This window comes from Lissotriton helveticus, chromosome 4_1, assembly GCF_964261635.1.
Source record: "Lissotriton helveticus chromosome 4_1, aLisHel1.1, whole genome shotgun sequence".
In the NCBI taxonomy this organism is placed as follows: Eukaryota; Metazoa; Chordata; class Amphibia; order Caudata; family Salamandridae; genus Lissotriton; species Lissotriton helveticus.
In genome coordinates this window covers 362,388,968-362,401,724 of record NC_136063.1, presented here as the reverse complement: position 1 = coordinate 362,401,724, position 12,757 = coordinate 362,388,968, and the positions used below count along the sequence as shown (strand labels likewise).

Below are 12,757 nucleotides of genomic sequence, written 5' to 3'. Positions count from 1 at the left end.
TATATCAAGATTACTATCAAAATAGACTGCAGAGTTCTAATATGTCACATGTTATGGTGAAAAAGAGTTATACAAGTGGAAGGATTGATGGGTTGTGTTAAGAAGCATGTTTAATCCGTTAAGGCTCATGTATAGCGACCTAATGAGGAGTCCTCATTTTTGTCACAATCTGGCATAATCAACAATGTATGTAAATATAGGTATAGCCAATCTTGAAGATTACAAACTGATCAGTAAACTCACTGTATTTTTATGAGAGTGCGTTGTAGTACCTGTGAATGACTAAGGGTACCATAAGGATGGCGGGTGGACTTTATGTGGGACCGTCCGCCGAAGTTGCGGTTGTCCCGCCATGCAAATTAGGCAAATTAGGCTGCCACCACCACTGTGGCATCCCCCATCCACAACATTGTGGCGGGCGGTGCTCACAGCACCGCCTGCCACAATGATGTGGATGCACGTTGTGCATTGGCATGTACAAGATGACAGACACTGCACGATGCCTGCCACCTTTTCCATTCCAATGTAGGGGGTACCATAGGTACCCCTCATGTGCACCCCCCAACACTTTGGGGTCCCGCAACAGGCCCCTCAAGGCAAGGACCGCATGCCTTTCCATGGCAGTGACTCCGCCATGGATAGGCACGCATCCTAATATGGATGGCGGTGCCTTGCAGAAACCGCCTCCATATTCAGAACCTTTTCCGCCCGGTCGACGAGTAGACTGGCAGAAAAGAGGCGCCGGTCTTCCCGGCTGCCGCGGACCCCCCTGCGAACCTAATGTGGCGGGGTCCTTCTTGGGAGGATGTGGGCGGATCACTCCCGCCGGCCCGGCAGGGTCGACCGCTCGCCATCCTAATGGGCCCCTTTGTCTGTTGCTTGTTTTACTCCAGGGCTGATGTTCGCTTTTATTTATACCTATTTTGATATCTTTAGGGTTTTAATACCTTTGTGTTGTTTGTGAATCGCAATGGTTTTATTCTGTGGATGTGTGTCTGTATTAGCATTTCTCTCCCTAAACCCCTTCATACATCTCCCTAAGTTGATCCCATTTGGCAGTAAGTATTACCATTGCCCAGCCACTGTCCTGGTCCCTCCACATTCACCTAAAAAAATGTATTCATATATGTATAGAGATCTTTGCCAACGTGGCAAAGTTCTCCGCACAGAAAGATAAGAGAGGCAGTGTTGGATGTCTCCATACGCAAGTTTGTGAATTGCTTGCACCACATGAGTAGTACTACTCTAGGGAGCTTTGTACATGGTGGTTAAACATTTGTGCACAAAATATTTATCCTAAGTGCAAAATAAGATCAAAATTACACAAAGCAGTATAGCCATCTAAACAAGAAAGTGCATATTAAAAGAGAAGACTCAATGTTAAAACATGTAAGCCAAATAAACAGGAAAATGGGGAGTCGATGTAATACTCTATAAGATCTGGGTTTGCAGAAGGTCAGATAGGATCAGTATCATGACAAACGCCATTTGTGGCAGTTATTTCTTTGTTACCTCTAACAGTCGGTGCAGATTCCAAGAATAGGACACTGAGGCCAGGGGAACGAGGTAAGTGGGAAGAAAGAGAAAATAGCGCTTTCAAAGAATTATAAATATTCACATTGAAGTAGCCCTTAGAGCCTCTACATTGTACATCCCTTCTCAATTGTCCTAATACTATATCTCATTCCTCTTCTATCAACAATGATGTTCATGTGCTGGGAGACTAAACAAACTGCCTTACGTACAAGTCATCATGTTTTGCAGGTGAATTTGCCACCCAGACATGTTTCCAGGGGCGCTTTGGTGAAGAAATTGGCAGTGATCAGTTTGGTGGTTGCATCATGTTCCATGCGCCGCAGCCAAACAAACAACTTGCAATTGGGAGGATTGAATACGTAGAGGTATTTTGCTTTCTCTGCTTTATTTAACAATTAGAAATGTGCAAATGCCAAAATAATTCTCTTTTCCGAAGAAAGCAAATGTTTCTCAGATACCTTTTTTATAAATTCCGCTGTCTTTTCAGGAAAGATGAAAAAAATGTAACAGCTTGGCATCAATGATTGTTTGGATTTCTCTGAGTTATAAGCAGAGTAAATTAATTGTTATTCAATTAGGCTTCATAAAATGCTATTTCTGTATATGTGGCTTTTCCTGCAACGGCCAATACTATTTAGCCCTTGGTTGCTAAGAATGAGTCTTTACTCTCCAATGATCCTTTTTTAATGATACATGTTTTAAGTCTGCCCCCTCCTAATAAGTATATATTTTTTAGAAATGTGTTAACTGAAACACATCATCTCAGTCACCTCCTAGCTCTGTAACAGTCAGATGAGAACCAAAAAAAGTTAACGATGTGATAAAAGTGAAGCTAGCATGTCAACAGATACGTAGAATAAACCAATTTCTGCCATTCTTCTGTTGCTCCCATGAAGACGTAAGACTCAATTGACACCCTGTTTATAATGTTCATCTTTAAGGAGTTCCCTAAATCGGAGGTGATGAGCTTTTTGAAAACATATACTGCACTTGTACACTGGAATTGCAAGGATTTTCAACATTCTTTAGTCTTTTAAAGGATTGTTGTTGGATCAGGTGGACTGAAGATCATAACAGGTCCATTGCTGAAGTAGAAAGCTGAGCAAATTTCCAAAGGTCTCCAGGGCCTGTGCAGCAGGGCACTCCTTGCATATTGGGCAAAGATGTGATCTTGATCCTGAATCTAAACGGGAGTCAATATGGAGCCTTCAACAGCAGTTCAATTAAAAGCATTAAAAGCCTATTCTTAAAGTGCACACACAGTCTGACTACTGTGTTATGTACTTTTCAGAGACTGATGATGAGATTTTTTGAGAGCAGAAATGCAATATTTGCTGATCATCCTTCATCAAACAATTATTTTAAAGACAACAAAAATCCATATACATAGGACCATTGGCATTTTCCCTGTAACAATTGACAATGCACAAAGAATCTAAAATCATCAGATTGTGGTGGAAGAGAATGTCCTGGTTAGGTGTGTTCATTCCTCCCAGATAAGCATGGGCGGATTTTGCGAATTGGCAATCCGCGAAATTGCGTATTTACGGATTCACAATCCGCAAAATCCGCCAACTCTCGCGAATTTTGCAGATTACTTTTTTTTTTTGTGTTCGCAAGTGTTTCTGCCATTTCGCAAGGGTTTTTTACCAGTTCGCAAACGCAAACTTACTTGTCGGGTAGCAACGGTCGCGACCATGTTGTTTCTACGTCTGGTTCATCACAGCACCCTCTGTTTCACCACTGCCACCCTCTGTTTCACCACGGCCACCCTCTGGCTCACCCATGCCACCCTCTGGCTCACCCATGCCACCCTCTAGTTCATCACTGTAGATTATGGGGGGAAAAGCACACCTGCCCTGCCTCAACTGACATGAATGAATTAGGGGCTGATTAATGTGTCACTGAATTTGAACTTCCAGGCTGGCACCTGCTTCCTTATCTGTAATTGCTTTCTGTTGCAGTGCAATTTTTTTACCAGGACCTTTGTTGTATACTTGTAGCTATTCTCTGAGCCTCCTGTGAGGGTAAGAGCAGGGTCATAGAATAGTTGCAAGTAGGCAACTGAACTCTGAAGGAGCCCCTCAGGAAGCACTACAGGGAATGGTTACTAATGATAAGATTGAACTTTTGCACCTGCTGAGTGCTTTCAGTTTTGCAAAAATCCAAATATCCAGCAGCATCCACAAAAAGTAATCCTTCCAGGCACTACAGGGAATGGTTACTAATGATAAGATTGAACTTTTGCACCTGCTGAGTGCTTTCAGTTTTGCAAAAATCCAAATATCCAGCAGCATCCACAAAAAGTAATCCTTCCAGGTCAAGATCCAAATCAAAGTGACCAGCATATGAAGAAAGTACTGGGAGGAGCCTGCTGGACAGGATCAGGAAGTTGGAGACTGTGGGGCACTTCCTTCCTCCCACCCCCACCCCCACAAAATGGACTCCTTGCAAAAAAAAAAGTGCAGGCAAATGTCAACCTGAGGAGTTATTCTGATAGAAATCATAATTTTCAAGGTTTATGCTGCCTGCTGGTGGATTTCTTGTGCGAAATTGTAAATTTTACAATCTCGCAATTGCCAGATTGTCGCTGCCCGCCGCATCTACGTGTTCGCAAGTGTTTACTCCCGCGAAATTGTATAGTATTCTAGTTGGCAAGTGCGACCAAGCAAAAAATCTGCTTCGCATGGATTTACGAATTTTCGGCAAGTTCGCGAGAGTTCGCGGATTGCGAATTTGCCGAAAATCCGCAAAATCCGCAAGCGGAACGGATTTTATGCCCATGCTTACTCCCAGAGATTGTACTTGTTACTCTTCATTGACAAATCAAGTTTCAGTTGCACACTCATGTGGAAATGTAAAACTATATCACCCAATGGTCTCAATGTTGCATGACCTTCACTCTGAATAAGTCAGGGCTGCTTGGCTTAAAATTAAGTCATCATCCTCCAGGGCAGACCTGAAATGATGAACAACAGCTAAGATGATGGGAATCACAATTCAACAAAATCATACATATGGTATATCACCTATAATTTTTGGGATATGATATTAAAAGCCCTAAGAGCAACAAATTATGGACACACGCCTAATGATGCAATGCATTCTAGAAAGTCAGAATTTCACCCTCAATAGTTTACCCCTGAAATTGTATGGAAATAAAGGCCGGATATAGGGCATACATACCCCATGTGCAAGTCATTCACCAAGATAAAATCTAACAAAAAGCACCTCATTTTGTGGAAGTGGAAACAGCACAAAACAATTTTATTTATTTTATTTTTATTTATTAGCGACTTGTAAAGCGCCTGGTGACCCAAGGGCATCCCCGCGCTATGAAAAATTTGTAACCTGCTGAGAAGGAAAGGGGCGGAGGGCTTATTTGGGAAACAGAAGGGTTTTGAGTTTTTTTCTGAAAGTCAGATAGCTGGGCTCCAGTCTGAGGGAACGGGGGAGGGAGTTCCATCCGGCGGAGGCTTTTACAGAGAAACGTCGACCTCCGGTGCGCGTCCTCTTAAATTTAGGGATGTTGGCAAGGTGCTCGTTCTCGGACCGGAGAGCTCTGGATGCTTTGTAAGGAGTGACCAGGCCGCTAAGGATCGCAGGTCTCGAGCCATTAATCAGTTTATAGGCCATGCACATGGCTTTAAATTCCACCCTTTGGCGGACCGGGAGCCAGTGTAGAGCCCTGATAGCGGGCTTGGCAGACTCTCTGGGGGGTACGTTCATGAGTAGGCGGGCTGCTGCGTTCTGTGATCGTTGCAGTCTCGCCACGGTGGCTTCCGGCGTTCCTAGATAGACCGTGTTACTATAGTCCAGCCATGACAGTATAAGGCCCTGGACTAGTAGTTTCCTGGATACGGGAGGAAGCAAGGGGAGGATTCCGCGGATAGTCCGCATGAGCCCAAGACAGGTCCCTGCAGTTTTGGCCGCTTGGGTCTTCATGGAGAGGTCGGGTTCTAGCCAGACTCCGAGGGTTTTAATTTCGTGTTTCGGGGTGGGGATTTCCCCGAACACGTCTGGCCAGACCGCAGGGGGGATGGTCGCCCATTGTTTACCCATGAGCATCACCTCGGTTTTGGAACCGTTGAGTTTTAATGATGATTCACACATCCAGCCGTGAATTTCTGTCAGACAGTTTGACAGGTTGTCTGGGTGGTCGTCTAGTTGGGATAGGGAGACGACAAGTTGTGTGTCATCAGCGTAGCTCACTATTTTTATCCCGAATGGTGTTACCACGTCTTCAAGGGGGGCCATATACACGTTGAAGAGCGTGGGGCTCAGGGAAGATCCCTGAGGGACCCCGCTCGTGAGAGGAAGAGTGGACGAGTGGTAGATACCGTCCCAGACCTGGAACGTGCGTCCGGTGAGGAAGGACTCTATCCAGCTGAGTGCCGTCCCGGTAAGCCCTGCTGTCGCCAACCGATGGAGGAGGACACGATGGTTGACTGTGTCGAAGGCTGCACTAAGATCCAGGAGGATCACTGCCACTGATCCCCCGGAATCTAGAATGCGCCTTGCCTCCTCGATGACGGCAAGGAGGGCGGTATCAGTACCGTGTCCCGGGCGGAACCCGGTTTGGGATTGCCGTAGGATGTTGTTAGTCTCGAGAAATTGGGAGAGTTGGCCATTGACCAGTTTCTCGGTAACCTTACTGATCCCAGGGAGGAGAGATATAGGCCGGTAGTTTGCCATATCTGATGGATCAAGTTGGGGCTTTTTGAGGAGTGCTTTCACCACTGCACTTTTCCAGCTGTCGGGGACCGATCCTTGTACGAGTGAGCAGTTGATAAGCTCCGTGAGCGTGGGGATGATAACGGGGGCTACGTTTTTGAGAAATCTCATGGGTGCAGGGTCCAAAGGAGACCCGCTTTTTATTTTATTCAAGGTTACTTCCACCTCCTTGGGCGTTACTGGCCTAAATAATGCAAGTTGGGGACATGTTCCAGTCTGACAAGGGAGCAGAATGTTGTTCCTGTGGATGGGGGGACTAGGAGAAGGGAGGGATGTAAGGATGTGAGCGAACTAGAACTGAAACCACTATTGCCACAAATTCTTACACACAAAAATGGTTAAGAATAGAGTAGACTGGTGAAAACAATTGATTAAGTTAAATTGTAATTGGATGTTTTCACTTAGATAAAAAGGAATGGAACGTGCTCTAAATAATGCAACTAGCTGGAGGAATTGAAAGACCCTGAAACAGATGTATACACGTTGATAATTATGTCTGTGTATAAAATCTAAGAACAATGTAATTAAAATAAATGAAGTCTGCATGGGTAGCAGCCTCCCTGTGTAGCATCTAGTCCAAAACACACACCAAACAACAAAGATTAATACAAATGCCTCAAGACAATTCTGTAAAGAGAAGGCCTTTTAAGCTAGTGTTTCGAAAGTAGAGATTATTTAATACTAAAGAGGGTGACAGCTAGCCAGGGTGACAGCTAGCCACCACCAAGACTGCTGGGCAGATTTACGTGGTGATTGTGATTATGAAAACCCCAGCACAAGAATATATCATGCAATGCCACTGGTCATTTTGCTCAAACAGTAAGCATTTCAGATCTTTTTTTGTAAACATCAAGTTAAAGATTAGTCTGCATCTCAGGTGGAATGGAATTCCAGATCTTGAAGGTGCTTCAGGAGATGCTGTTCTTTTGAAAGGTCTTTTAAGAGAAGGGTGTCAGAGCTTTACAGAAAGTGTCCTACAGAGAAGGTACATTTTCAAAAGAGGTACTTTGGGTTTCCAAGTTGGAGAAATAAATACACCATTGAAGCTAATTTAAATAGACCCTCAACTTCAATAGGCAACCTGGCAACCTCTGGACGGGAATGACTACAAGATCAGGTAGTTTAGTGCCTAATACTAGCCTTACTGCAGACAGTAAGGCTGACATAGAAGGTCATGTTGAGTTTCAGGTATAGAAGAGAGGCGAGTGGCCACAATAAGGCCTACGTGTAACACTACATGTAACATTTGGAGCAGAACAGTAAATCAGAATGCTTTCTAAGCTGGGTATTACTAAAGTTTAAAGTCCTTTAACTTCCCTTCAATTTGCTGTGGCTAAGCTCTGGTCTAAATAGCAAGTGCTGTGGGAGGAGTAGTCGCCTCTCGCCTAAATGTCTCAGTGAAGAAACTGCTCCATTTTCCTGCTGCATGCCTTCTGCCTCTTCAGACATTGTTCTTCTAAGACATCGGGTTCAGGCACAGCTGGCTAGGCTCCTTCTCTTTCTGTTTCTGAAGAGGCTGAGGTTGCTCTGTATGAGTATGGAGCCTTTTATTCACCCAGACAATAAAATGAGAGGCAGTCCTATTCATGCCTTGCTCCCTATTGTTGGTGGGGTTTGCCAATAGTCAATAATTGTCATATTGAGTCATCTTTTGAAAACAATAAAGTGGCTGAGGGTCAATAATGGCCAGTATGGACCTTGTGATTCAACATTTGAAGCTCTGCCTTAATTTTTCTACAGTTAATTTAGCCAATTCTACTCATTGGGTGGAATGTTCAAATACTGGTATTGCACTTTTGCCTCAAGGTACAACAGTTATTAAAGGCACCTCTGACTCATTATAAACCTTCGGCCTTACATGCAGCTCAGGCCTCTAACTTGGGCAGAGGGCCATCATCAACTGCTACCACCCTCTGCAGCAAACTATAATGCCGTACTAGCAGTTTAGAAACATGTAGATCAAAAGTTTGAGTAACTTGTAAGAAGCTGTATACTTTGGTTATAGCGTCAACTGATAAGCAATTCCATATTCCATGTTTTAAGTTTAATATTGACTACATAAAATTCCATGTCACTTCATAAAATTCCATCTCACTGTGCAAGAGGCTTTCTAAAGGAGGTACTGAGGTGTCACAGGTTACAAATATCTACTCCCTTTGGCATTACAGTGATACATATTGTTTTCTTTTTTACAGGTATTTCATGCTGGTCAAGCATTTAAATTGGGAAGGTACCCCATACACTGGCATCTGATGGGTGATATGCAGTTTAAGTCCTATGTGAGAGGCTGTGCAATTCATCAGACGTACAACAGGGCTGTGACCATTCACAACACACACCATCTTCTTGTGGAGAATAATGTTATATATGATATCATGGGAGGAGCTTTTTTCATAGAAGATGGAATAGAGCATGGCAATATTTTGCAGTACAACCTTGCAGTATTTGTCAAGCAGAGCACCAGTCTCCTGAATGATGATGTTACTCCAGCTGCATTTTGGGTGACCAATCCAAACAATACGATCAGGCACAATGCTGCAGCGGGCGGAACTCACTTCGGTTTCTGGTACAGAATGCATGACCACCCTGATGAGCCATCCTTTGACCCAAATATTTGCCAGAAACAGGTTCCTCTTGGAGAGTTCTATAACAACACTGTCCACTCCCAGGGATGGTATGGCCTTTGGATTTTTGAGTCCTATTTCCCCACACAAAGAGGCATCTGCTATTCCTATACTCCACAGCCTGCCGTATTTGATTCGTTGACAACCTGGAATTGCCAAAAAGGAGCTGAATGGGTGAATGGTGGTGCTCTTCATTTCCGGAATTTTCTAATGGTAAACAATGAGAATGCTGGCATAGAGACTAAGAGAATACTCCTCGAGTATGTTGGAGGATGGGGGGAGGCCAACGGAGCTGTTATAAAGAATGCCACCATTGTTGGGTATTTGGATGAGCTTGGACTGGGTTCTTCATACTGCTCTTCCAGAGGCATTGTCCTGCCTTTCGATGAAGGACTTACAGTTTCATCGACAAAGTTCATAAATTTTGATCGCAGCTGTGCTGCCATTGGTGTGACTTCTGTCGCTGGGGTGTGTACATACAGATGTGGAGGCTGGAGTGCAAAGTTTGATGGGATCCAGTTTGTTAACACAAGTAACAAGGCTGGATTCAGATGGGAGCATGAAGTTGTTCTGATTGATGTTGACGGATCGCTTACAGGTAATTGCCATTAACTCAGTATTAAATATGCATTGAAATGTTACCTCCCTAGGGGCTTAATGGTACCACTGAGACAATGTGCCAGCTGATAATGTGAGGGTCTCGTAACTGAGACTCTCTTTTTTTTAGAAGGAATGTAGAATTACAATATATTGCCACCATAAGCGCTATGGTAACTTTAGGAGTGTAGTTTATGAATAGGAATGGTATTACTCTTTTGTAGATGTGTGGGTTGTATTATAATGACCCTCTGTAAACCCTCCTTACATTTCATGTAAACCCCTCTCAGTTAGCAGTGAGTATTCCCCACTTTCTCTCCTTACTCCCACATGTATTACAAAGTATCAAGATTGCATTTGCAAAGATCTCCACCACCTTTATGGAGAACTCTGCATAGATTGGAGGGGTGGAAGTCTGCACAATGAGGTTAGTAAATAGCATTTTTTAATACATGTGCAGTACTAATTAAATTACAAAATGCAGTTTGTGAACATGCTCCTATAATTTTTTTCATAAATCAAAAGACAAGAAACAAGTGTAGTACTTTCAAATGGAATGACATGCATGGTCTACGTTTAGCTCCAATTGGCGTAATTATGGCAATGGTGCTGGAAACGAAAAATTCTTTTATTAATAATCGTCAATTGTATTCTATATCTTGAGTTACCAGTCGCAGATCACATAATAATGTTTATCTAGATGCACACCATTTTTATTTACTAGTTGCTGCTCAGTTACAGTGATATGTGCTTACTGGGTGGGTAGACATTCTTATATTTGAGCTTCTCAAATGATTTTTCTTAGTCGGTTAGACGAAAACAAGTCTGGGTGAGCAGCCATTACATGAAAATTCCTAATATGAGTGACTGAATCAATATGTTGTCACTGAGTTTGGCAAGAGTTTTTCCTGTTCAATCCAAACCAGTTTTACTAGACACTCAAACATCATAATGGCGAATGTGTCTAGTTTACAACATTGTGATATACATTAGGCATGTGCATCTGAGGAAGCAATCACAGTAACTGTGGTACTGATGTGGAGTGACACATCTATTGTCTGGCTAATGTAAGGCCTATGTGTTTTTCCAGCAGGTGCTGCGGGACGTAAAGTAGTTCCAAGAAGTGCTCTTCTGAATCCCTCAGAGTGCAGCCGAAGCGCGGAGTGGAGTTTTGGCTTTGATGGTTTTATTTGCAATTCATCAGTCTCTTTTCATCGTTTGGCCCTCAACAATCCTTCACCATCATCGCTTATTGGACAGGATGTCATTCTTTCCAATGCTTATGGTAATATAGTTTGTGTATTTTGATAAGATCAACACAATCCATAAAATACGCTAAAGCTAGTAAGAAATTAAGACAACCAAAGACATGGTGAAAAACTATTACCTAATGAGGTTTAGGCGGGAATGCAAAATTGCTTTTCACCATGTCTTGAAAGCGATTGTAGCATGAAACTTATCTTGGTGTCTTAATTGGTTGCCCAACCTTGGCATTTTGTTGTTAGGCCACGCAGAATTTCCTACACGAAAGGGATGCAATTTAATTGGAATCTGTTAGATCTGGGGGTCTCTAATTGGCAGAGGTAAGTACTTTAGACCAAATAGGGACCCTTGCTTCTAGTCAGGGTGAAGGAATACACACAGTAGATAACCTCCGCTCTCCCTCTAGGTAGCTTGGCGCGAGCAGGCAGTCTTATCCCCAAGGCAATGTGTATAATAATTGCACTTAACACAACAGTAATCCCCAATCCACCACAAACTGAGACCACACAGGTAAGTATATTTTATAAAAATATATATCTTTATCTAGTTTCAGCAGTAAGAATCATCAATATACGTTAATTACTTCTTCAGGTAAATGTTGCACATAATTTTAGTGGTTGCACTTGTAAATAGGAAGTTCTTATTTAAGGAACAGTCTCCAGTCCCTTGCATCAGCATTAAAAATAATACTTGTGCTTATCCCAAGCTAGTTCTCAAAAACGAGCAAAGCAAACTATGCCAATGATTGTATCAATAATGGTCAGCCCGCAGAGCAGTGGGCCCCAAGCGCTGCAAACGCGCCTCACCAGATGTGCTGGGAACTTTGTTTCCATTGATCGGCACTTCCTCGGGGCCTCATGCGCACCGCGCCGCTCAGATCCGTCTTGTTCCCCGCCCCGGCCGGTCCCTTCTGCTCTCCGCCCGCTCTCAGTACCTTCAGGGAGCGGCGGGGAGCTGATACAGCTCTACGGGACTCAGGCCAGGAGTAGACTGCACTCGCGTTGCTCCCGCGACGAGGACGGCTCTCGAAGACGGGTCTCCTTCTCGCTGCGGGCGCAGTCTCTTCCTTCTCGCACTTCGCCGGACCGGCCAATCACGTCGCGGCACCTGCGACGAGCCTCTGTGTTTACCCGGGAGTCAGCCAATGGCAGTGCGGCTCCCGGGACCAGCCCCTCCTGATGCGAGCCCGCCAACCAACCGCAGCGCGGCATCGTCGATGACGCTACGACCCACGGGCCAATCCCGTCGCGGCGCTGGTAAGGGGGCTCGGCTCTCTCACCCAATCAGAGCGCGGCGGGCTCGGTCTTCGTGACGTTGGTACCGGCCAGGTACGGGGCACTTCGACGGGGGTTCACGGACCCCGGGCTGCGACGGTGAAGCGGCACACAGTTGTTTTCAGTGTGTCTTGCACTGGGAAGGCCCACAAGCCTCATACGTGTCGATGAACACGTCGGTCTCGGCCACATGGCAGGCTGGGTCAGCGCAGCGCCCTCACTCGGATTAGAGAGCAGCCAGTGCGCTACACAGCAAAACAACAGTGTTTCACGATCTCTTCAGCACACAGTAGCTTCAGGGGGCACAGCAGAGTTTTGTAGTCCTTGGGCAACCTTTATGTCCCTGGGTTGCAGACAGGGGGTCAGCTCTTCTCAGGCCCTTGGAGATTCAAGTTTGAAGACACAGCACACAGCAAAGTCTTGGCAGTTTCAAGCAGGCAGGGTCACAGCACACAGCAAAGTCCCTTTCTTCTCCTCTCCTTCAGTTGGATAGCAGCCCTTAGAGCACACAGCAAGGCAATCTTCCATCCCTTCAGCAGTCCTTCTTCTGGCAGAGGTTCCTCTTGATTGTAGAATCTGATTTTCTGTAGTCAGGGGTCATTCTCTTATACCCCAAAAAGTCTTTGAAGTCCTTTGAAGTCCTTTGAAGTCTTTGTGCAAGTGGACCCTGAGCCCGGTCTAACCAGTTCTGGGTGTTGCTGAGGCACTGGGGGTTTCCTGGCTTCCTTC

At 44.6% G+C, this 12,757-nt stretch overlaps 1 protein-coding gene across 1 annotated transcript in view; it reads left to right on the top strand.

Moving 5' to 3' along the window:
- The window catches only part of LOC144827999 (fibrocystin-L-like), a 1,093,512-nt gene that overhangs the window by 779,482 nt on the left and 301,273 nt on the right, over window positions 1–12,757 (top strand). Inside the window, exons 49-51 of the mRNA XM_078686146.1 lie at window positions 1,765–1,901; window positions 8,466–9,492; window positions 10,582–10,776. Of these exons, the coding sequence (XP_078542272.1) occupies window positions 1,765–1,901; window positions 8,466–9,492; window positions 10,582–10,776 (1,359 nt within the window). The remainder of the gene's footprint in view (window positions 1–1,764; window positions 1,902–8,465; window positions 9,493–10,581; window positions 10,777–12,757) is intronic.